General features: G+C 55.9%; 1 protein-coding gene and 1 long non-coding RNA gene across 2 annotated transcripts; one reads left to right on the top strand and one right to left on the bottom strand.

Moving 5' to 3' along the window:
* Positions 1-6,614: 6,614 nt before the first annotated feature.
* Positions 6,615-7,820, bottom strand: LOC309821354. Its single transcript, XR_014296599.1, has 3 exons — positions 7,484-7,820; positions 7,194-7,330; positions 6,615-6,648 (listed from the first exon to the last, which is right to left on the bottom strand). It is a non-coding gene; the product is annotated as an uncharacterized lncRNA (long non-coding RNA).
* Positions 7,821-8,453: 633 nt separating this feature from the next.
* Positions 8,454-13,752, top strand: IRX2 (iroquois homeobox 2). The gene is made up of 5 exons (XM_082650275.1): positions 8,454-8,766; positions 10,130-10,535; positions 10,833-11,555; positions 12,373-12,448; positions 13,150-13,752. The coding sequence occupies exons 1-4, from the start codon at positions 8,518-8,520 to the stop codon at positions 12,423-12,425; spliced, it is 1,431 nt and encodes a 476-aa protein (XP_082506401.1). The 5' UTR covers positions 8,454-8,517; the 3' UTR covers positions 12,426-12,448; positions 13,150-13,752.
* The last annotated feature ends 10,017 nt before the right edge of the window (positions 13,753-23,769 follow it).

Here is a 23,769-nt window from a genome sequence, read left to right as displayed (position 1 = left end):
CTGTGTGCTGGGAACAGGTCATTTGAGATGCAAAAATAAAAATTCACGCTCACTTTCCTCAAGGAATGCAAGGTTTGGGGCTGACTGCTAACTCAGGAATTCATTTTAAAAACTAAATGTTATTTTAAGTGTGTATTTCCATTGGGCCCTAAAATTTAACATCCCAAATCAACTGTGCTTCACACTGGAGAGCAGGGCTCCTGAGGCGTGATCGGATCTGCCTGGATTACGAGTGTCCATGACACTCAGGTGCAGAGGAACCTCCAAGGAGGGAAGCGGGGGTTAAAACGTGAGCAAGTCTCCCTGTGATCTTTTGGTTTCTTTCCCTCAACACCCTGCTGTACCTTTTAGAAGTAAAGGTGAATAACCAAGAGCTAGTCATCCGCTCATTCTTTCATTCATTCAGTCAATACTTGTCTAGCTCCCACGATTTGCCGGGCCGGAAGTCAGGTCAGAGAACCGTCACACCAGGACACCAGCAGCAGCTCTGGCTGTGGCTGCCACAGAGCCCCAAGGCAGAGGGATGAAGGAGCACCGTGGGGAGGATGCTCTCAGGGGAAGCAACGTGTAGAGACTGATGTGGGAGGGGGTGTGGCTGCAGGAAGAAGGGTCAGCAGGCCAGGGGGCCCGAGCAGAGAGCAAGGGGGCAGCCAGCCCGACGGCTGCCTGCCAGTGGAAGTGAGCAGCAAGGGCCTTCCACCTGGTGGATGCAGGGGACCCTTTGGAACTGTGGGGATTCCCAGGAAGCAGCACCCTTTCCTAGCCTGGCTCTGAGCAGGCTGAGGAATAGAATGGAACGTGGAGGCCTCTGTAATCACTGCCGGGGCCAAGCTGCCGGCCTCTCTGCCTGAGCAAGGCCTCTCCGCAGATCTGTGTGGAAGATCCAATCCGTCTAGTTGAAATGGAGAGAATGAGAGCAGAGAGGATTGTTTCTAGAAGCAGCTTAAGTGCCAGAAAGGCACAGAGTTCTATTCTGGGAGTGAGGGGTGTGTGCGGGGTGAGGGCCTGCCGGGGCCTGGAGTCTCCCTACCCCGCCCCAGCCTCTCTTCTGCTTTCCTTTCTAGGCTACACTCTGCCCGCCCCCTTGGCCATCCCCCCATCTTTCTGTCTTCCAGAGCCCTTCTCTCTACTCTTAACTTTAATTTTCTAAAATACCTTTACTGTGTGTAGAGAAAAGATGCAGAATTCCATCCAGGGCAAAGGCATCCCTCTCCCCATAGAGGCATGCAGGTGGCCGGTGGCAGCAATGCTGTCCTTCCCCTCCAGAGGCCTCTGTGACGGTGCCTCAGCCCTGAGCAGAGCAAGTGGCCATGGGGTGAGCCGCTAACCTGCAGGTCCCAGACGAGGGGCCCAGGGCCCTGTAGGGAGCACCCTGCCCAGGAAGCCTCTCTCTACCTGCCACGCTCTGGACGATGGCCCAAAGACACATAAGTGACAGTCTAAACTGCAAATCCAAGACTTTGTTTATCTTTATATTTTGAAGGGTGGGGGGATGAAGAGAGGAAGAAAGAGACAAAAATGCAAATTTTTGACAACCTGTTTTTTTTTTAAGAAAGCGCTCCTAAATTAGTTCACTATACTTCTGTGACTTCTTTTTAAATGATAACACATACTTTTCTTTTAATTTTCAAAGTGTAAAATATTTCACATGGTAGGAACGTACAGAGTAATAGAATCCCACGTAACCATCATTCCAAGTTAATAATCTTTTGTGACGTTTGCAGCAGATGTATTTTTCAGAAATAAAACATGACTAACACAGTGGACTCCCCTCACCGCTCTTCCCAGGCACTCAGTGGGCCTGCAGCAGAGGGGAGACCTTCCTCCCCACAGCATTACTGCAGTCCCCACCCTCATGTGTAAATAGCACACATATTGCTGGTTTTTGTCAAATTCTGTCATCGGCATCAAGCTGTCTGTATCCTTTTTTAAAAAAATTATTATTACTTTCCCCGCTCAACTCTGTATTCTCAGGCCTTATTCATGTTGACACCAGCAGAGCTCTCTTACTTTCATCCCTGGGAACATTCTGTTCCATGGAATATGCCGCAGACTCTGTATCCAGGCCGCTCCTGCCGTTTAGGACATTTCCAGCCCTGTACTTTGCAAACAATGCTGCAAGCGCTGTGCTGGGGCCTCCGTGCCCCTGCCTGGCATTTTTCTTGTGGTGGGACAATAGGCAAGGAATCCAGGGTGAGAGGGAGAGGGCATCTCCTGCTCTTTCAGATGTGGCCAAATACCCCCCTAATTCCTTTGGAGCCATTTCAACTAGCACGGCAGGGAGAGCGAGTGCCCTGTCTCTGCACACCCTGGGCCTTGTTTGGTGTCATCCAGCGGGCGTAAAGTGGCATTTTATACACCGTATGATTTCCCTGTCAAGAGTGAATGTGCGCCTCTGTTAGGTCTCCTCTGTGTGGAGGGTCTGCCTGCATCCCTGACCCATTTCTCCATTGGGTGGCTTGCCTTCACCCGCTGATGTTGGGAACCCTTCCTGATTCTGCAGAGCAGTCTGCCATTTAGGTGGGCCGCAAATATCTTCTATCTTCAGCAATTTATTGTCTATCCAACTGAAGTTTTTACTTTTAATGCAATCAAATGTATCAAACTTTTCTTTCTGCCTTCCTTCCAGTATTAAAAAAAAAAAAAAAAAATCCTCCCTTATCCCTGGCTCTGCAACCCAGCTGTGTCAGAGTGTGTGGGAGAGCTTGGGGAGGGCTGGTGCGTGCGCCTGACTACGTGCCGCCGAATCGTGGGCTGGGCGAGCCGTTTGGGCGCACAGACCGAGAATTAGCAAAAGGATGTGAAGCGTGGCCCCAGACAAACGCCCTATACAGCCTCGCTTCTCTGATGAAACCAACTGTCAAAACACACTTCCTTCTCCTCCCATATTTTCTTGCGAGCGAGGATCCTACCTGCTCCGGCCGGTCGGAGCGACTCGCGCGGTCTCTGCAGCCCCCTGGGCGCGCTCACACCCGCACTCACGCCCCACGGTGCGCTCCGGAGTGTAGAACGGAGAATGCGAAGCGAGTGACGGAGTAGCTGCCGGAGGGACTGAGGGTGGGGTGGGGAGAGGTGGGGGATGGAGGTGAGCTAAGTTCTTCCAACGACTGTCTTGCAGAAACACTTAACAGAAAAGGGAAAAGAAAAAACTGACAACTCTTATCTCTTTCCACTTGCCCAGAGCAGCTCCCGCGGCGCGCGGACCTCCCCGGGCAGCGCGCGTGTGCGCGCACACGTGTGTGCGAGTCCACGCCGTGAACGTGGAGGGCTGAGGACTCTCGAACACTTCTCCTTCCAAGACAGCCGCCGATTGCAGGACGAGGGCGCTCGGGTCTTCGCTGCTCCGGAAACGGGTCTGCAGTAACTCGGATCCCTCATCCCGTACCCGGCCCGCGACCCTCCCCCCACCCCTGCACCCGCCATCCAGTTCCCGCTCGGCGCTCCAGGCCCGGGACTCGGACGCCGGCGGGGACCTGGGCGCGGGGCCGCGCGCACGCCTCGCCACTAGGGTCTGCGGTTCCGGGCGGGCGGGGAGGAGGGATGAGCCGAGAGCCAGGGGAGCACGCAGGCCAAGCCTGCAGGATGCTGAGAAATGGCGAGGGAAGGATTCTCGGGGCGCAGCGCAGGAGAAACTTCAGGAAGCGCGTCGGAGGCGGGGCATCTGTAGAGAGGATGGGCACTGTGCTGTCACTAAAGGAGACCGGGAGGGACACGTTAGCGGCCAGGAGACCTCGCAGTCGTTCGAGCTCCGGGGTCGAGCTCCTGGTGGGAGAGCCGGGTCGCCGGCTGAGCCCAGAAAGTGCAGAAGAGAGCTCCCTGCGTCCGGGGCCCCAACCCGGGTCCCCACCCGCGGCGCTGCCCGCAGGGCCCAGGCTTTCGGGCCAGTTTGAAAACCCCGGGCCGCGTCCCAGCTCGGGGTTCCTGGACAGGAGCGGCGGGGACCCCTGGGCCTGGCGCGGGTTCGCCTACGACTTTGTTTTCCAGACACACGTGGCCACATCAGAAGAGAGTTTGAGAACCTCGGAAATCCGAAGTGTCCATAGAACCGTGGGCGGGCTCGACCCCGCTTGGAAGGCATTTACGTTTCATTTTGACTTAAATTTTGTACAATTTATAGCGACGTGTTTCGGTTTTCCAAAAAACAAAAGAAAAACAAAGGAAAACGCAGAACTCTCGTGCTCTTTCTCCTTGTTTTTGCTGTCACTCGCTCCGCAGTCCCGCCAGGAAGTGCGGGCACAGGAGAACTCGGTTAGGAACACACTGGAAATGTGCCTTATGCATTGAAACGACTTACATTTCACACATGACTTTACACTGGAAATGTGCCTTATACACTGAAACGACTTACATTTCACACGTGGCTTTATTCGGGGGAACAACGTAAAATGTGTCTCTTTAATCTTAACTGACCCCCCTCCAAATTTTAACGTTCCACAATGCCACCTATTTTCCCACCAAACTCTTACAAACTCCCTGGAAGACAGGGCAAAAGGCGGAAAGAGAGAAAGGTCGAGCGAGACTCAGGTTTTATTGAAATGCTCCAGGGTTATTGTCCTTCTTCCCCGAATCAAACCGACGTGGGAGGAGGCAGGTCGGGAAGCCCGCCGCCCGTCGGTGGCCGGGGACAGCGCCGGGGCCACCGCGATGGGGACGAGGCGGCAGCCGCGGGCCACAGCGCCCCCTCGCCGCCCGCGCGCACGACTTCGGGCCGCGTCGCCGCTCAGCCTGCCCGGCTCCCGGGAGCCGCAGGACGGAGGTGGAGGGCGCCTTGGCCTGCGCCGCCGCCGCTTTCCGGGGAGGACCCGGAGCCCAAGCCCGCGCGCGTTTCTGCCGTTTCCCAGAGCTTGGCCTCCAGGAAACCACAGCTCCTTGAAACGGGCATGTCCACGCCGACTTGTTCCAAAGGCATCGGCCACTGTTGGGACAAGAAACAGTAATGTGACAGTGTTAACAACCACCACACCCGCTTGTTTTCTGAATGCACATCTGGGGCAAAGGGGCGGGGGGATCCACTGTAAACCTGAAAGCTCACTGCCCAGGTTAATGGTTCCGTGTGAGCGCGCTTTCCGGGCACTTACCCGGTTGGCCCTGCGTGCCGGCCCTTCTCTTTAAATCCAGCTTGGAGGGCAACTGAAAGCAACAGAAGCCAAGTGTACGTCCGGACCGAGACGCTCCACAGGCCTGAACGCCCTCCACGACCGTGAGCGAAGCATCTAGGTCCCTGCTCTCGGAGAGAGGAGGCCTGGCGGCCCGGGGCGCAGCCGAGCGCTCCCCGCTGTGACCCGAGACTCAGTTCCCGCGAATCCAGGCCACAGTCGCAGGCGGCCGCGCTCCCAGGCACCGCGTCGAGCCTCGACACATGCAGCCTGTTCTTTCGATTGAGTTTGTTAAAAGAAGACCCAGCCAACTTTAATCTACGAAAAGGGAAAGTGATTTTAAAAAATCGGAGAGCTTTAAAGCGAAACGGAGTTTATATATCCCCATAACAATGCTGAGCGTAAGTTTTAATGTCTCTGCGTAGGCATTTTAATTTGCTACAGTCACTACTAATAAAAACGGCATGTAGGGCGATTCGACTGTTTAATAGTGCAAGGTAGACGGTTTTTATTAGTAGCAGGCAGCAGTACGGAAAATTCAGATTTCAGTGGAGGAGTATAATTGCTGGGGGATAAAATACACTCAGAGAAGACACTGTCTTCAGAATCAGCAGCGCCGAGCTAAAGGCAGAGGGAAGTACCAGGCAGCCCTTTCTGGAGATGCACCCTGGGCGAGTCGAGACCCTCCAAAGCCACGTGCACATGTCTGGTTATACACTTAATTGATGTCAAAATCGAGTGAATCGGAGCTTATGCTCCTGTTCCAAACTGGGGATGTTTTTGTAATAATTCGCTGTTTTCTTTTCTGCCCCTGGCAGAGATCAGGCCCAGGAGAGAGATCGAGGGAGGGCGAGGGAGGGCGGGGGGGGCAGGCCCAAATGCTAATGAGACAACAGTAGGCGCTGGTCTTTGGAAATGGAAATACTCAGGCCAGTCTTCCTTGGAGATAAACATTAGACCTGATTTTTTCACTTAAACTATGTAATTGGAAGCGAACCGAAGGCCTGTAACCTGATCTGCTGCTGTTTACGTTGGTCATCCAACGTGTGTCTGTCTCATTTATGGCCTCTTCCCGGCCGAATACCCTCCCAGGAAGACCACAAATGCCGTGGGTCCTGTCAAAGGCATGCGCCACAGGGCTGCTGGGGCCTCTGGCTCTCTCTCTTTCTCTTTCCTTTTTAACGCTAGGATAATTGATTTTAAATATCTGCCCTGAACTGAATTAGGACGTCCTGCTTGGGGTCACAGCATTGTTGAAACTCCCCTGCTGGGTGCTCACAGCGGCCCAGAGTGTGTGGGAAGTAGTGGGGGAGGGGCGGGGCGGAGGAGGGTGTGTTTGGGGGGGAGGTGGCGAGTGAGGTGTAGCGGGAGCGGGCTGGGGTTTGTAGGCAGCGTGGGGGGACAGTAGGGAGCGAGTGGCTTGGGGGCTCGGGGGAGAGGCGGCTGGTTAAAGGGCCTGGACCGCACCTGCCGGGAGCCACGCACCCGCAGGCCAAGTAGGGTGGGTTCTGCTCAAGCCCGGCACTGCCGTTTACATCTGGTTCCCTTGGACCTAGGGAAAGACAGACGCACCCTGACTGCCTCGAAGGTTCCGCAGGCGATCAGGCCGCAGACTGGGGCCTCATGGTCCCCGCGCTGCAGCCGCAGCCAGCAGAGCGGCCGCAGGACGCCCGCGCGGCGCCCGCGCGACCGCGACCCGAACGCGATAACTCCGGCCACTCTGAGAGCTGCCCAACCAACAGGGGCTGCGGGAAGGGGGGGTCTGCGGGCCGGAGCTCCCACCTACCGCGTTCTCCCCCTACAGGTCACCCACCCGAGACGGCCGCCGAGGAAGTGGCACCTGTTGTGTGGGCCACCCCGCCGTATCCGCACACACCCGACCCCCCGTGGACCTCCTGAGAGCCACCGGTGACCTCCCCCCACCTCCCCCCGTCCCCCAGCCCAGTCGCCAGACGCCCGCTTCCGCTGGCCCGGCCCCCAGAGAAGGTATGGGGAGAAGGGTGTTTTCGAGGGACTGGGGGTCCCAGGGCCCTTTTCCTAGCATCTCGCCGCTGGGCCCTGCGAAGCTCCTCCCGAGTCGCCTGTTACCTGAGCTACCTGTGCCGCCGACTGCGCCGCCCGTGCCACCAGCCTGTCGTTTTCTCGTCCCTTCCCGAGTGACAGCGAGGCTTCCCGTCGTGCCAGAGGCGGTCTGTCCAGTGACAATCATTCCCCACATCCGAAAGAAGAGTCAACTTATTAAAACAAAATAAAATAAAACTCTTTGGAGGTGGTGGCGTCTTCCCGGACGAAGCACTGGAGGCGTGGGCTAAAACGCTTCCTAGAGCATAAAGTCCTAACACCCCGGGACCGGCTTGCCACTACGGACTTCGGGGCAGAAAGCTCACCTCAGGGCCCTCCTGGCAGTTCGCAACGAAAGTGCCCCGGATCCGGGTCCCGCGGGGACACGCTGGGCGGCGCGGGGCCGGAGACCACACGCGAGGCCACGCGGGGAGATTCGCACCGCGCGGCAGGCAGGGTGGACGCAGGAAGGTGGAAGTCAGCGCCACGCACGGCACCCCCAGGAGGACCCGGGCCTCGGGTGCCACACTCCCGCCCCATCACCCGCGGCTCTCGGCCCTGGCACTAGGGTCCTGCGCTCAGCCACCCGGGCGGAGAGGGGGCACGGGCCGTTCGTCCCCCCAAGCGGCAGCCCGGCGGCCTCTGCCGGGTTCTCGCGGGCCGAGCTGGGGGCGGGGCAAGGGAAGGGGGCCAGCGCGGCTGGGTCTGGGGGGCTGGCCAAAGAAGGTGGGAGGGCGGGTGCCGGGAGTCCGCGCGAGTGGGAGGGGGTGCGCACTGCTCGGCCCCGCCAGGCTGCGAGGCCGCGAGCCGCGGGCTGGGTCTGCGCAAGAGGCGACTGCGCCACAAAAGCCTGCGCGTCGCTATCGCCTCCTCCTCCCTCCTTCCTCCCTCCCGCCGTCCGCTCCTCCGCCCCCCTCCCCGGCCCGTCTCCGCCCCTCCCCCGGCCGCGGCCTGGCGGCTTGAGCCGGCAAAGCGGGCGGGGCAGGGGAGGGGGCGGGCGCCCGAATATGCAGATGAGCTCGTGATGGACAGCTCTGCGTTCCAATGTCCCTCGGAAACTCGAGCGCTCCTTCCTCAACTCCTCACTCCCGAGTCCAGACTCCCCCAAACCCCGACCGCCGGCCTGGCGCGCGGCTGCGCCCGCCGGCTCCGCGCTGCCGCTGCCGAGGCCGCCGCCGCCGCCGCCCAGCCGCTCCCCCGGCCCGCGGGCCGCCCGGGCTAGTGAGCAGGCCGGCCTGCCTCGGCCGGCGGTCCCCGCGCCCGCCGCCGCCGCGCCGCGCCCCGGCCGGGCGTGGATGGAGGGCGCCGCGCGCCCTGCCCGCTGTTCGGCGTGACGCGGGCCCGGCGCCCCGCGCCCACCATGTCCTACCCGCAGGGCTACCTGTACCAGGCGCCCGGCTCGCTGGCGCTATACTCGTGCCCGGCGTACGGCGCGTCGGCACTGGCGGCGCCGCGCAGCGAGGAGCTGGCTCGCTCGGCGTCGGGCTCGGCGTTCAGCCCTTACCCGGGCTCCGCGGCCTTCACCGCGCAGGCGGCCACGGGCTTCGGCAGCCCGCTGCAGTACTCGGCCGACGCTGCCGCCGCCGCCGCCGGCTTCCCATCCTACATGGTAACCGCGCGCGGGCGGGCGGGCTGGACGCGGGACGCCGGGCGCGGAGACACTGATCGCGGCGCTGGCGGAGCGGGGCCGGGTATCCGCGAGCTGGGCCGCGGGGAACGTGCCGTGGGAGGTGGCTCCGCAGTCGCCGACTGGGGTTGCCGCGCTGCTGGCGGGACGAGAGGCCAGGACAAGAGGCAGGGCGGTCGGCCGGAGACGTCCTGAGCGCGGGCCGAGACTCGCGCTCCACGCCCTTCCACTCGGCTGCAGGGGTCATTTTCCCCAAGAGCCTGTGAAGTGCGACTCTGCTGGGGTCGGGATGGGATCTGTCCTGGGTGGCCCTTCCTTCAGGCGCCGAAGATCGGCCAGCAGTCCGGAGCGGGCCGGGGCTCGCTTCTTTCGGCGCGAGGCGCGAGGGTCGGCGCCACTGGGGCCTCCGGGGCGATTACCGAGTGTTTAGCATCTACTTGTAGGGGCTTGGGGTCACTGAGTTGGGGAAGGGAGGGAGCATCAGTAGAGGCTCTGGGGCCCGGCCCGGCCGCCAAGATCTCAGCCTTAATCTGTCCCACAGGCCATGCTTCGGAAAGACGTGTCGGCCGGTGTTTGGCCAGCTAAGTGCCGCCTCGGTCCCCTGCGCACCGAGAGCAGCTCCTGCTTCCCCGACCCGGGGTCGGCCCGCGCTCCTCGGGGTCTGCAGCTGGGCCCGGCCGGGTGTGGCAAAACGCATTTTAGATGATGGAGGCCATAACGGGGGCTTGTGGCCACCTCCCGCGCTCGGCGGAATTCCAGGGCAGCATTGGAGTTGCTGGGGCCTCGGCGAAGGCTGTAAAAGTCTCGAATTTAAACGTTAAAGGCTGAATTAACATGCTAATTACCACATATTTGAAGAATTCGAAACGGTGACTGGCTTCTGAGTTGCAAATTGGATTTGCCGAGCTTTAGGGCGGTGAATAGCGGAGCGGGGGTCTGGGGTAGTTTTTTAACCATATAAGGGCGGGGGAGCGGGAGTAGGGGAGGCAGCCGCACTTAACATCCAGAGAAATTTAGGTATCAGGAAACTACCTGTGGGCCTGTGTGTGCGTTCGTATTTGTGTACGTCTGTACTGGCGGCCCAGGGGCATTTGGGGGAAGATGCGTCGTTTTAGGAAAGTGAAATAGTTGGAAATTTTGATAATAAAACCGTATCGCTTTTCTTGATCAACAGCTGGCCTTAAATTACCCGCTGAGTCCTTTTGCTCTGTTGCCGCGGGAAGCGCAGCTCTAGCGCCGGAGGCATCGTGGGAAAGGCGGCCACGGGCGGGCGGAGGGGTCGCCTTGGCGCTGACGCCTGGCAGGTCCCCAAGCGACCCGCTCACCAGGCTCTTGTCGGTTGCAGGGTGCGCCCTACGACGCACACACGACCGGGATGACGGGCGCCATCAGCTACCACCCTTATGGAAGCGCGGCCTACCCGTACCAGCTCAATGACCCGGCCTACCGCAAGAACGCCACGCGGGATGCCACGGCCACGCTCAAGGCCTGGCTCAACGAGCACCGCAAGAACCCCTACCCCACCAAGGGCGAGAAGATCATGCTGGCCATCATCACCAAGATGACCCTCACGCAGGTATCCACCTGGTTCGCCAACGCGCGCCGGCGCCTCAAGAAGGAAAACAAGATGACGTGGGCCCCCAGGAACAAAAGCGAGGACGAGGACGAGGACGAGGGCGACTCGGCAAGGAGCAAGGAGGAGAGTCCGGACAAGGTGCAGGAGGGCACCGAGACTTCGGCGGAGGACGAAGGTGAGAGGGGCCGAGGCGGGCGCAGGGTCGCGGGGGCTTTCTTCCCAGGCGGGGCGCCAAGGTGAGGTCAGGGAGGATGAGGTCGGGCGGGGGGGCGGGTGCTGCCCGCCCGACGCTCCACGTTCGGGCCTGGAGTCTCGGCCACCTGGCAGCTCCGGAGCCGAGCAACTCCTCCTCGGTGAGCGCGTCCTGGGAGGTCGCGCTCCCGGGAGGACGCGGCTCGGGTTGGGTCGAAGTGAGGGAGCAGGTGGGGCAGAGAGCCCCCGGGTGCCACAGACCGTGCCCGCGCCCCTGCAGGGATCAGCCTGCACGTCGACTCGCTCACGGATCATTCGTGCTCCGCCGAGTCGGACGGAGAGAAACTGCCGTGCCGGGCCGAGGACCCCCTGTGCGAGTCGGGCTCGGAGTGCAAGGAGAAGTACGACGACCTGGAGGACGACGAGGACGACGACGAGGAGGGCGAGCGGGACCTGGCGCCGCCCAAGCCCGTGACCTCGTCGCCGCTCACCGGCGTGGAGGCGCCGCTGCTGGGCCCCCCATCCGAGGCCGCGCCCCGCGGGGGCGGCGGCGGTGGCGGCGGCAAGACGCCCCTGGGCAGCCGGACGTCGCCGGGCGCGCCGCCGCCCGCCAGCAAGCCCAAGCTGTGGTCTCTGGCCGAGATCGCCACGTCGGACCTCAAGCAGCCGAGCCTGGGCCCGGCCTGCGCGCCGCCGGGGCTGCCAGCGGCCGCCGCGCCCGCCTCGTCAGGGGCGCCGCCGGGCGGCTCGCCCTACCCCGCGTCGCCGCTGCTCGGCCGCCACCTCTACTACACGTCGCCCTTCTACGGCAACTACACAAACTACGGGAACTTGAACGCGGCTCTGCAGGGCCAGGGTCTCCTGCGGTACAACTCGGCGGCCGCGGCCCCCGGAGAGGCGCTGCACGCGGCGCCCAAGGCTGCCAGCGACGCGGGCAAGGCGGGCGCGCACCCGCTGGAGCCCCACTACCGGCCCCCCGGCGGCGGCTACGAGCCCAAGAAAGGTAGGCGGCCTGCGGCCCGCGGGGCCCTGGGGGAGGGGGCGCCGGCGGGTCCCCGGTTGGTGAGCACCCTTGAGGAGCCGGGGAAGGGGCCGGGGGACCTGTAGGTCTGGCCGGGGAAGCTTTGTCGCTTACAGGAGAACAGGAAGAAGACAGGACGTCTTTGGACGGTGGTTCTTGGACTGCAATTTAGAAGTGAAGGGGTGGGGAGGGCAGAAAGGGGGCGGAGGGCCAGGCGATCCTGCCACGCAACGGGACTTGCCCCCTTATAGCTGACTTTTCATTAGATTTATCATTATTACCGTTACTAGTAGTCTCGTGACTGTTTTCGTTTGGGCAAACACAGATCGCCCAACATGCAGCTGACAGCTTTCCCCCTGCTGACTGAGCCTAAGCTTTCTGTCTTTTCTGTCCCTTTATAGAGTCTCAGCTGAATCTCCTCTTCTGCCTTTAGCTGGAAGGAAACAAAACGTTCTAGTTCTTCCCAGAGGCCTTAGTTTTTAAATCTTCAAAATAGAAAACGAGAGCCTATTTTCTTTCTCTCCTTTTCTTTATGTTGTCTCTGTTGCTCATAATGCAGGCTTGAGCTGATAAGACCTGTAAAAGGAGTCAAGGGGGAGAGAAAATGAGGACGCGGAAACATGACCGAAGTCTGTCTCAGGCAGTGGTGGTGGAGACAGCGGGCTCCCCCAGACTGCTCGCTGGGCGCAGGGGGCAAGGGCATGGCGAGCGTGGGTGTGCAGGCTGGTGGCTGTGCTGCTGTCTGGGAGACTGATGGCTCTGGGGGTGGGTTCTGACTAACTGCCCCCTCCCCTGACAGATGCCAGTGAGGGCTGCACCGTGGTTGGTGGAGGCCTCCAGCCCTACCTATAGAAGGGCCGCACACAGCAATGCAAGTAAGTGGGCTCCCTGGGGTTCCCCCTTACCCCTTGGGGAGCCTCCCCGAACCAGTTGCCCTGTAAACTTGCTTAATGTGTATTTCTTGCTTTTTGGCACGGGGTATGAGGACAGAGCACTGCAGTCTTCCCCCTTTTTTTTGTTTTGTTTTGTTCTGTTTTCCCCTTTAAGTGGGAGGGGATCCATGCTCTTTTAGAGAGTCCTTCTTTTTCTGCTCAAGTTCTGCTTTACAGAATCACTCCTTTAACTGGAATGTATTTATTGCTGTTGTTTTCTCTTTGGAAAAAATAGATTCTTAAAATCTGGGTATTTGTATGCAATTTGGAACTTTGTTTTTTAACTATGCTAGACCCTTAATAGACACTCGCTTTGATGAGCGAGTGCCCCTGAAACTTGGGGTATCAAACGCCTTTATAGATGATCTTCGCAGAGTCAGACTGGAGAGACATAGAAGGACTAGTCTAGCTTTTATCAGGCTTGTCCCTATGTCCAGATGGACTAGGTAGGGCCGTGCAGTTCACCTGGCTGACAGCAGCAACTGAAAAAATACCCACTTTACAAGTAGGCACAATTACTAATCACAGATCTTGGAGATGGGACAGAGGCAAGACCATTTCAGATGGACTCGTTTTTAGAATATGATGATGTTGGCATGGGACTGAAGGATTTGGGATGATTCGGTCTTTTCCTTGGTCCACAGGTAGGTGTCACAATTGCTTTGGAAAAAAAGTCAGCAGGCCATTCTCTCTTCCCAAGTTCATAAATATACAGATGTATTAAAAAAAATGATCTCTAAATCCGGACCACATCTTGTGCCCCTGTAAACGAGGAGGATCCACAGGGCACTGCCAACCCACAGACTCTATCGGAACAGACTTTTGTTGGACATATGTGAATTTGTTGGCATAGTATAGCTTCCCCAATGTATGTGTGACTTTTGAAAACAATCTTTTTTCTCAGGATATCTTGACTTGATCACTTCATTGCCACGGTATATATTCTATAGGTGTGATAGGATTTACTGTAAAGTTTATTTGTAAAAGATGTACACAGTAGAAATAAAACGTGATTATAGAACTTGAGTACTTAAGAAGTGGAAACAAATTTGATATTTATTTTTATAATGATATAAAGCTTCTAGTAATTTATGCAAGTTGTATTGCAATGGAATCTAAACCTTTTGTAAATAAATTCTGCCTGGTTTTTATTTGAACATTGCTGGTTATATAATCTTTGTTGGTTGTTTAACAAGAATTCTTTACTAATTTATATCTTAAATTGTAAATAAAAGCAAACTAGTCTACAACAATGTGGTGTCTGGGGCTCATTTGTCCTGGAAGAGTGATTTGCGTAGGGAGTCCTGGTGATAGTAGCCCCTCTGCCCAGGTGATCTGACCTCAGTCTTTTTAATGAAAATGTGTAAAATAATCTCTCCCTTCTGCTCCTACAAAAAGGCAGATGGAAGAGACGTACACAGTAGGGAGATATGTATGGTTTTAGGTTACTTATGTACACGTGCATTGCAAGAAAATTCAGAGTTTGCGTTCTGAATATGAAAATGGTTTGTTAGTATACATTTTAAAAGCCTGGCAAGATAAAATGATCTGATATGCCGATGCGTTCGGATCCATTTTATATTTATTTCTGGTATAGGCTTATTGAACCTTCTCAGTAACTAGAGAATTGCGATAACATGGATAATAGTTACACCCTCACCATAAATTATTGAGGGAAATAATTGTTTGTCGTAACCTTGAATTATCCAAATTGGCGTAGATTATTCAGATTTATCGGATGGCTTCTTAACTCTCCTTTTCATATAACTCACATTAAACACACGGCGAAAATCTGGGAGGAGCGATTTATTTTCCTTGCAGTGACTCTTACCCTTACCCTGGGGGGAAAGAAAAGTTGAAAGAACCTTAGCCTATTGCCTCGTTATTGTGTTACTATCTAATGATAGGACACGTCTAGAATTTGTAGTCAGGGAACATATTCCCTTTGATTAGTATCATAAAAGCAGCAAAGCTGTCACTTTAATTTTCAGCAAAATTATATGGATATCCATATAATATAATTTCAGAAAAGGAATGAACAATCATTTATTTCCTCTCCAAAGATAAATTGAGTGAATATAACTTACGGTTATAAAACAAGAATAATAGCTTCTTAGATTGCCCTTTAATCAATCATACACTTATTTTTCAAGAGGTTCATCTATTTTATTCCATGATTAATAATGTTGCAGCCTGAGAGCATTATTGGATCCCAGCGGGGGTCATCCCGGATGCTTTTAGCTGCTTTGGAATGGTCAGTTGGGGTTCATTATGGGCTGATATTGAACAATTTATAAAATCTTGTCTACACGTCTGCCAGCTCCGATAGGCCGACGTGTCTGAGGATGGGAAATTGCTGGACCAGTTGATATTGACAAACGGAGCTCTCTCCAGTGGCTTTTTGTGCCTTAGAAATTAGTGGCCTCTTGCTGGGGTCTTGTTAGAAAGGGTATTTGAAAGTAATCTTAGACACTTGAGGCAAATCCAGGGGGCTGTGAACTGGTCACAGCGCCACGCCTGTGGGGAGGAACGGTGGGGTCTGACTGCCAACGGAGACGCAGGCCAAGGTTTCGGTTTTCTATTACTTCTCAGGCATTTTGTTGGCTTTGAGTAGATAAGCATTTGGAGGTTAGCAGAAAGCGAATCTCTGGGGGTACACAACTGTTTTTTTTCTCCTTCCTGCCTCTCCTAGTAAGAGACCTTGACATGTTTGGATCTGAGCTATCTCTTGGCAACAGGGAAGATTTTTCACGTGGGCAGCCTGGTTACTCTGTGGCAGCATGTCTGGAAGAAAACAAATTCGAGTCTGTGGACATAAAAGTGAGGCGGGAGCTCCTTTGCCTGTTTTTGTCTTAGATGAAAGCTTTGTAGAATTACTGTGAAGATAATGATTTCCCCTCCAGATAGCATTTGACATTGCCATACGAAGGCGTTAAGTAGTTTTGCTTTTATTAATATTAGCTATATTTTCTAAATCAGCAGGGAATACAGTGCACATGGCAGCAATATCTGCTATATGCAGTATTATAATTTGAATATTTGAAGACTTCAGTGAAAAGTATGAAAGTTAACAATATTCAACAAATTAAGCACTGAAAGACCATGTCCCCAGTGAATATACACACTGAGGGCACTCCATCTCTTAAAGAAGTGTGGAGTGGAGAAGCAGGAAACCCAGGCAAAAATTGGTCTCCTTGCACATGTTCAGAAATTGAAGCCTGGATAAAAGCTGTCTCCCTTTGGAACTGAAGATTGTTTTACCTGGACATGTGATCCCTTCCCTACACACACACACACACACACACACACACACACACACACACACACAGACACACACACACACACACACACACACACACACACACACACACACACACACACACACACACACACACACACACACACACACACACACACACACACACACCAGCCCTCCGCTCAGGGACAACGCATACCTTTCAATGGGTGAAAACTCAAAGCAGCGCAGGAGATTAGCCCAGGCTAACGAATCTTCTTTGATGTTTATAAGTCCAACAAATTATCAAAGATTTCCATAACTTACCCACCCTGCCTCCTGACCTGAATTTCTTTCTGGAAAACTTGATTTTGAAATGTGCTCTAAGCACATAAAAGCTGCAGGTGTTTAGCGGGATCTTTTTAAGGAAATGCAGAGTGGGGTATGGTTTCTCCACGCAGATCCTTAAGGAAGATGAGGGAGAAAGAGAGACCTATAGAGACACAGACACAGAGACAGGGAAGGAAGTTGCTGCGTCTGATTTTTATCTTTTGCTTTAAAATCGAGCTAATCAAACATTACGACCTGGCCTACGAAGACTTTCGCAGATGTTAGCGGAGGCGGAGGAGAGGGGGGCGCGCAGTGGCGAGCACGCGGGGCCTTGGGGACGCGGGCCTGGCCCGGCCTCCCGCTCCTCGGCTGGGATGCAGCCCCGCGGTCCGGCTTGCCGGCCTCTGCCCCGCGCGGCCCCGGGTGCTTTAAAGCAGATTTATCGGAATTCGCGCTTTAATCTCAGGTGGGCCCCGGGGCCGGGCGCTGCTGAGAGCAAGGGGAGCGCTTGCCCGGCGGCCGCAGGCTCCGCGCCCGTCAAATGTCAACATTTGTTCCCAATAAAAGAGTTATTGTTTCTGCAAAGCTGCCGGGCAACTGCCTTTGAAACTTAAAAAGAACTTCATCCACCTTTGTCTGCGGCGAGGCCGCGGGGGCGGCGGAGAGGAAGGGGCCGGGCGCCCGGACCGGGGCTCCGCGCATCCCGCATCCCTCGCTGCCGCCGCCGCCGCCGCAGCCGAGCAGGTCCAGGAAGCGCGGAAGCGGCCGGGTGCCCGCGAGGCTGTCCTCCCGCGCGTGATTATCCGGCATCTTTGGATCTGGCCCTTGCGCACCGCTGCGGAAAGCGCGGACGGAGCAGCCGCCCTCCACTGGCCGCGTGCGTTTTAGGGTCATTTAAAATCGCACTGAAATATTATCAGAGGCTAAGAGTCAAGTCGACCCTTTTGTTTCTTAACGTGACGGAATAAATGTGCCCTAAATTCTCTGCTCGAGTCGCAGTAAAGAGACATAAGTTTGCAAAAATCATTACAAAGCCATTTATCTTTTCAGCCGGAGGCATCCCTTTTCAAATGTAAACAATACGCTGGATTATTAGAAAGTTCCTCAAAGTAACAGTCTACACTGATTATCCACCACATACTTTTTCTTTAGCTTCCCAGTGCATTGAAAATCCCAAGGAAAACATTCATTTTAACCCCAAACTAAGGATATAAATAGACCCATTAAATATGTGTTTTTACACTACCTTTTACAAAAATAACATTTTAAACATTAAAAAAAAATGTGTTAACCCAAGAGACAATCTTGGGAACAATACACAACAGTCTGTGATATGTGGATATTATGATTAACATCATTTGAATTTCTACAAATCGCAAAGGGGACATATCCCTTTGATGTGTTTGCAAACCTTTATGTAAGTGACAAATCCCTGCAGATATTTTAAAGGCTTATTATAAGGAGAAGTAATCTATGACAATATAATTTTCCAGTTGCTGGAAATTACTTTCTATTGGCCATGATGAAACCACACGCCAGCCCTTCCCTTTGCTTGGGCTAGAATGCTAGGAAACCGGTGTTTGATGCTATGCACTTGGACGTCAGGCATTGGTAGGCGAGGGAGGCACCATTTCTAGCCCCAGTTTGGGGAGCAAATACCCCCACTTTCATGCTCTCCTCTGCTTTTTCACCTGCCTCTCCTGCAAACAGAGGGATATAGTCTCAGCTGGCACCTCCACCCTCCACCCTCTAGGCAGAGAAAATAGGCTTGTATTCCCTCTGCTGAGGGCAGAGTGTTCTCGCTCTTTCTAAGAAAGATAAAAATGGAAGCTGTTTGCAAGGAGGACTCTACTGGTAATATAATGCAAATGGAATGAGTCAGGAAATCTGCCTTCTGTTCTTTTGCAACCCCAGGTAAAAGGAAAGAGGAAGAATGATTTTTGTTTGTTTGTTTAAGTGTGGCTCCAAGATAATAAGGAAGCATCTTTTAAAAAGGTGTCCCAGTGTTACTTGGTTCTAGATGAAACTGAAAACAAATTAAATCTAAGATTCTTAAAGAAGCAGCTGTGAGGTTTGGGGCTGCCTCCAAGTGGAAACTAAGTGGATCTTCATGGGCAATGCCCAGAGGGAAGGAACAAAATAACACTACACAAGCACTCACGTTTTTTTAGGGGAGGCGGGGGGAATTAACAATTGATTGTGTGTAAGTTCTGATCAATTATTAACCATTAGTGTCAACAAGCGGGTTATAATTACCTTTGGTTATTTTAAAGAATATTTTTTTTTCATTTCTCTGATTGGGTAATTAGTTAATGCACTTGAGTAACGATGCTAAGAGGTGATCAGACCAGGCCCCTCTGTTGGTGACCTTTAGGGAAAACACACTCATGCTCTCCTTGTCAGAAATTCCCTCCCAGCCTCCACTCTACTAGCGGGCACCTTTATGTCCCCCCTCTGCCATAAATAAGGATTCGCGAGGAAAAGGGGAAAATGACAAACAAATAGAGTGCAGCTGGAATTAATAAGGCGGACCAAAGTTAGTGGGGCTGGGACTGCTCGCAGCGCAGGTCTAAGCAAGGCCCGTAAAGGTGTCAGCATTTTAGCCTTTCTCCTCCAAGATCAAAAGAAAGCGCAAAGCGAACATTTTAACCCCTGACATTTTCGAACAGGGGAAGGCGGGCTGGGGGAGGACCCCTGTTTTCAGGCCCTGCTCCTACCAGCACAGTGAGACCACCCTGGCCTGGGGATGGGAAGGGTGCCGAGCGTTCGTCCTGAGCAGGTGCGGGTCCCGCGTGACCCGGGGGTGTCACGAGCCCTGAAAAGTTGGGAGGTGAGTTAGCAGGTCAGGTGGGGACATGTAGGTGGCCCAGGGAGACGGGGAAGGCCAATCGGCGCCCCGACGTGCTGGGTGCGGAGAGGCAGTGTCAGCCGGGGAGGCCGCTCTGCAGCGCGCGGAGGGGGGGACCGTGGGCGCCGGCGGCCCCGGGTGAGGTGCGTGACCTGGAGGCGCCCCGCTCCCGGCCGCGCTCTCCACGGGGACGCCCGGGGGCCCGAAGTTCATTAATGGCATTTAACCCAGGGTCGGTTCTGAGCCCACGTTTGGCCCCTGCACAACTACTACAATCATTTCTTCAAGGAACTATCTTTCGCCCACGGTCCCCAGCCCCCGGGCCGTCCGGGCTGAGGACGTCCTTCAGCTGGCAGGTCCAGGGACCGCGAAGAGCGCGGGAGGGACCGCAGGGCCCGGCTGGGAGCCCTTGCCCGGGGCACTGGGAAGTGCAGAGGGCGCGGGGGGGCGCTGAGGAGAGGGCAGAGCCCCGCCCAGATCTCGCTCCGGGAGGCCCGGGTCCAGCGGCCTGCTGATGTCCTCCCGCCACTTCCAGGCCCCGTCCCCTCGAGGGGAGACGGTCTGGCCCTTCGCAGCCTCCTTAGGGGAGGCCGCAGCCGGGCGCCTGGGGCCCGTCCACCAGCCTGCAGGGACGCGCGACGCCTGCCAGCTCCCAGAGGAGGCCCCATCCCGGGCTCCTCCGACGACTGCGCCCCCAGCTCCACTCCGCTAGCCCCCACCCTGGCCCTACTGCTGCTCCCTCCCCTCGACAAGTCTCCCCTCCTCCTCCCGGCCCCTCTCGCGGGCCCCCTGTCCTCCAGCCCTGCTCCGGACACCCTCGCGGGCGGCTCTGGGTGCCGCACCCCTGCCCCTCCGGAGCGCGGGCGTGCGCGGGGAAGGGGCGCAGAGTCCACGACCTAGCTGCCGCAAATCGAAAGCACTGCCTCCAAGTTTAGGATGAGGGAGGGTCGGCTGGGCGCCTTCCCCACGCCCAGGAGGGAGGAGCCGCCGCCAGCCTTGCTGTTTGCCCCCTTCCCTCGGTTCTTTTGCAGGTCTTTACGGCACGCACCAGGCAACTACGCGGTGCCCGGAGCAGAGCTCGAGGTGATATTCGCTCGGCAGCTGAGAGCACTTGCCCCGCACCGGTGGCCGCCTTCGTGGCGCGCGCCCGGAAGGTCCCGCCGGGCAGTGACCGGGGCGGGGACCCCGTGCACCCCCAGCCACCTTCCCAGGACCCGCGCGGAGGAGCCTGACTGCACAGCTCGCCTGGCGGGGCTGCACCTCTGGGACGACCTGGATAAACCTAGCCAGGGGCGGGAGGGCGCTCGATTGAGCCGCTGGCGTCTGGGTGCGACTCCCCGCACGCAGTCCAGTGGCCTGAGACATCTCTTCTCCTTTTCAGGGAATTTACCGGGAGAAGTCAGGGTTTTACAGGCCCGATCAAGCAAGTTTAGTTACCTCGACACACTCTCCCTCCCCCCCACTCCCGTCCCACACTTCTCTTTAAGAACCAGCTGGAGGGCTGCCTGGAGGTGGTGACAAGCCCACGTGGACGCAGCGGAGTTCACGGCCTGGATGGGGGCGCCCGCGAGCGCTCCAGGTCGCCTGGGTTTTGTCCAGCTACAGCCCCTCAGGACAAGCTCCAGAGTCAAAGGCGGGGGGGGGGGGCGTCCTGGAACCCAGCCTCACTGCCAGCACTTCATTTCCGGGACTCCTGGCTGCCAGACCATACTGTGGCCCTTGTTCTCGGGTGGCCACTGGCGACTTTGACTTGGACGCTCAGAGCTGGTAGTGCAGGGGCGGGACCATGGGAGCAGCGTCCCCATCCTCCCACCGGTGGGGAGAGGGTCCCCGAGGGCAGGACCTGCAGGAGGCCCCAGCGGCCGCGGGGGAGGCTCTGGGGTGGGGCTGGGGGCAGTGAAGTTTGGGTCCGGGGAGGCGGTGTGCTTTGTAACCTTTGGGAGTCGGGGCCCTGTTGTTGATCCGGGTAAGTTGTGCCCCCGACGCGACCTCGGCCCCATCCCTCCCGCCATCCGACTCCCGGGGGTAACTCGACCCTGGAGGTCCGTACAGCCGAGATGGGGAGATGGTGGACTGGAGCAGAGACGGTGGACTGGAGCCTGGACCAGCCCGCCAAGGCCTGGAGGCGGGAAGGGGGTGGGGCGGGAGGCAGGAAGCGGGGCCTTGGGGACCCCTGGGCCCAAGTGTGGGGCAGATCGGGCGCTAGGACGCTAGTTTATTTAAATAGGAGGCCCAGGCCAGTTTCAGGTTTATTCTTTCTGGCTCTCAAGCAGTGGAAAAATAATCCGTTTAAAATGATTAGTGATACTCAGCCCCTCAAATAATAGTGAGTTAGGTGGTAACGGGCCCACATGTAAACAGGAGTCACCGAAAGGGCCCACTTCCTCCGGGAGGGCCTGTCTGCGGTGGGTGGGATGAGCCCGAGCCCTGATGGGAAACACAGTTGGTTTAACCTCTCCGCGGGGCTGGACCTCTTACGAAGCAGGCGCTGAGTCAAGGCTGTGCTTTGAAAGAAGATGAAGCCGTCTCGCCAGGACTCAGCACACAAACGAGTTACAATGTAAACTTTCGACTGACGTGAGATCTTTAAGCAGAAGCAAATGATGTGCTCAGGTGCTCGAAGCCCCTCCTCTGCCTGCCTTCCCCGTGCAAACTCGGCAGAGTGCGCGGCGAGAGGCTCAGCTGCAGGTGGGCTGTGGGCTGCAGGAGTTGGGCGGGTTGTCCCAGGCTGGGTGCACTCCTGGCCTCTTACCCTGAGGTGAGGAAAAGCCGCTGAGAGCAAATCTGTGGGAAGGGACCAGGCGCGTTCCTGAATCACCGTGGTGTGAGGAGGCCCAGGAGGCACTTTTATTCCGGTAGGGGCTTATGCACAAGGGCACCGGCAGCCTCAGGCCGGATGCTTAGAGGAAGGGGCTGACTACTGTGACGGGGTCGTCGCCTGGAGGGTGTCGCACAGGAGATGATGGGGTGGAAGCTCTGAACAGGGTGGGCAGGCGCCTCCTTAGCAGGGGCCCAGTGCCGGCTCTGGACGGTGGTCCTGCAGGAGGGGTAGTGCCTGCACTCTGGTAGGCAGAGAACCCCAGACAAGGCAATGGAAGCCGGTGACCTCCACAACCTTGGCAGGGGAGGGAACAGCTCTTAACGATTCTGCCGTGGCCCTTTGAGCGCCCCAAGTGGCTCTCCTCCCAAAGCCCGGAGCCTCCTGCCCTGGAGGCTCTTCCAAGGTACTCCTGGTCGGGCTAGGCTGGCCCTAGCTTCACTGTCTACCTGCCCCGGTCGGTCCACTCACAGACCTCATCCCAGCCCGAGGCCCAGTGACGGCCATGCCGGGGTCAGGCCAAGAGGATAAATGAGGCCCACTCAGTGTCTGAATCCTGAACATTTGTAAATCAGGCTTATAAACTGTTCCATGCCATATGTTTTAGCTTTCTACCTGGGAAAATACACCTTCAACTGACACAGTCACAAAACATGTGAGAAACATAACTTGCACGGGAGTCATCACCACATCAAAGAGGACTGAATTGAACGATTACTGTGCATGTCTGGGTGTTTCGTTCTGAGGGGTGGCAAGGCTTGGATTAGTAATAAAGACTGTGTAATTCATAAATTATATATTGATTCATTTCTTTCCTTGTCTTCTTTGCAGCAGGATCACTCCTTACCTTGTAGTAATCAAGATTTTCACATAATTTGTGTTCCACTGGCAATAATCACTCAAAAATTAAAAAGTGATTGTATTCAAAGTGTACATTTAAGTATATTTTCAATAGAAACTGTGTAGTAAACCACATGCAAAAAATAAGAATAAACGTAATTTTTTCTTTTCTTTATTTTTATTTGCTAAGTCTGGCAAACCTAATACTGATGAGATACATTAAAAGTATTTGTCAAGTGAGATTTTTTCATACATGGCTTGGAGCAGAGGTGTATGGAAGGGAGAAATTGAGGCAGAATGGACAGAACTGAATTTAGTGACGGTGAGTGGATGGAATTAGGGGTGTAAGGTGGCTCGTGTTCAAACCAGAATCCCATCACACTGTGGTAGGAAGCAGGTCTCTCTTTACACACAGAGGCCTGAACAATCCTTCCCACCAAAGGATGGCCCTCCAAACCCTCCACCTCACCTTTCCCTCACGAAAACCCATTCCCAAATCACATGCTCCTCTCACAAGTAAACGCTGCTGTTTTAAAACGGTCACTTGACCTTGGCATGGATTTGTTGACAGTCACCCACACTCAGGGCTTTTATGTTCCACATTAAGTGGCTTCATGCATTAATCCGATGGCCCTTAAGCCACGATGGCACTGGACTCACCTGGAGAGAGATTTGGGGTCCATTGGTCTGGCAGGGCCATGGGTGCAGGACTGAGGTGAGAAAACAAGAAAATAGAAAATGCCTGCCGTGGAAATTCAGGCAGCATTCGAGTGGCGGAACCCTGTGAGACAGAGCTGGGGCCTCTGCAGCGTGGGTGTATTTCCTTCAGGGCAGATCGGGGATGTGATGACCCCACAAGCTCTTGAATGTGTCAGACATTTCCAGAGGCCACTGACATCCTGCAAACAGAGCTGTGTGGAGACAGTGGCTTAGCGTGGCCACCACAGGGTGGTCCGAAAGCCCTTTGGTTTTCATCAGAGGCAGGGGAGTGTCTGCATTATAGGTAGTGATACCCAGGGAAGGAAGAGGCTTTAGCCGTGCGCGTGCACAGATCCCCCTTCACCACACTCAGCAGGAAGGAGGCATGCTGGTGGTCAAACCTGGGCCCTGACCCCTTTTGTGCAGACAGTTAGATACAAGCCTGCGTGTTCCAGCTCCAGCCAGCTCCGAGATCCAGGAACGCAATAGGTAGG

This window comes from Grampus griseus (assembly GCF_964374135.1).
Source record: "Grampus griseus genome assembly, chromosome: 3".
NCBI classification, from domain to species: domain Eukaryota; kingdom Metazoa; phylum Chordata; class Mammalia; order Artiodactyla; family Delphinidae; genus Grampus; species Grampus griseus.
Note: the sequence above shows the minus strand (reverse complement) of the source record. Positions and strands in the feature narration are given on the sequence as shown.

Excerpts from the sequence above, each read along its gene's own strand:
- IRX2 (XM_082650275.1), top strand. The coding sequence starts at position 8,518 with ATGTCCTACCCGCAGGGCTACCTGTACCAGGCGCCCGGCTCGCTGGCG. Across the intron at positions 8,767-10,129 it reads CCGGCTTCCCATCCTACATG|GGTGCGCCCTACGACGCACA; the intron begins GTAACCGCGCGC and ends TGTCGGTTGCAG. Across the intron at positions 10,536-10,832 it reads GACTTCGGCGGAGGACGAAG|GGATCAGCCTGCACGTCGAC; the intron begins GTGAGAGGGGCC and ends GCGCCCCTGCAG.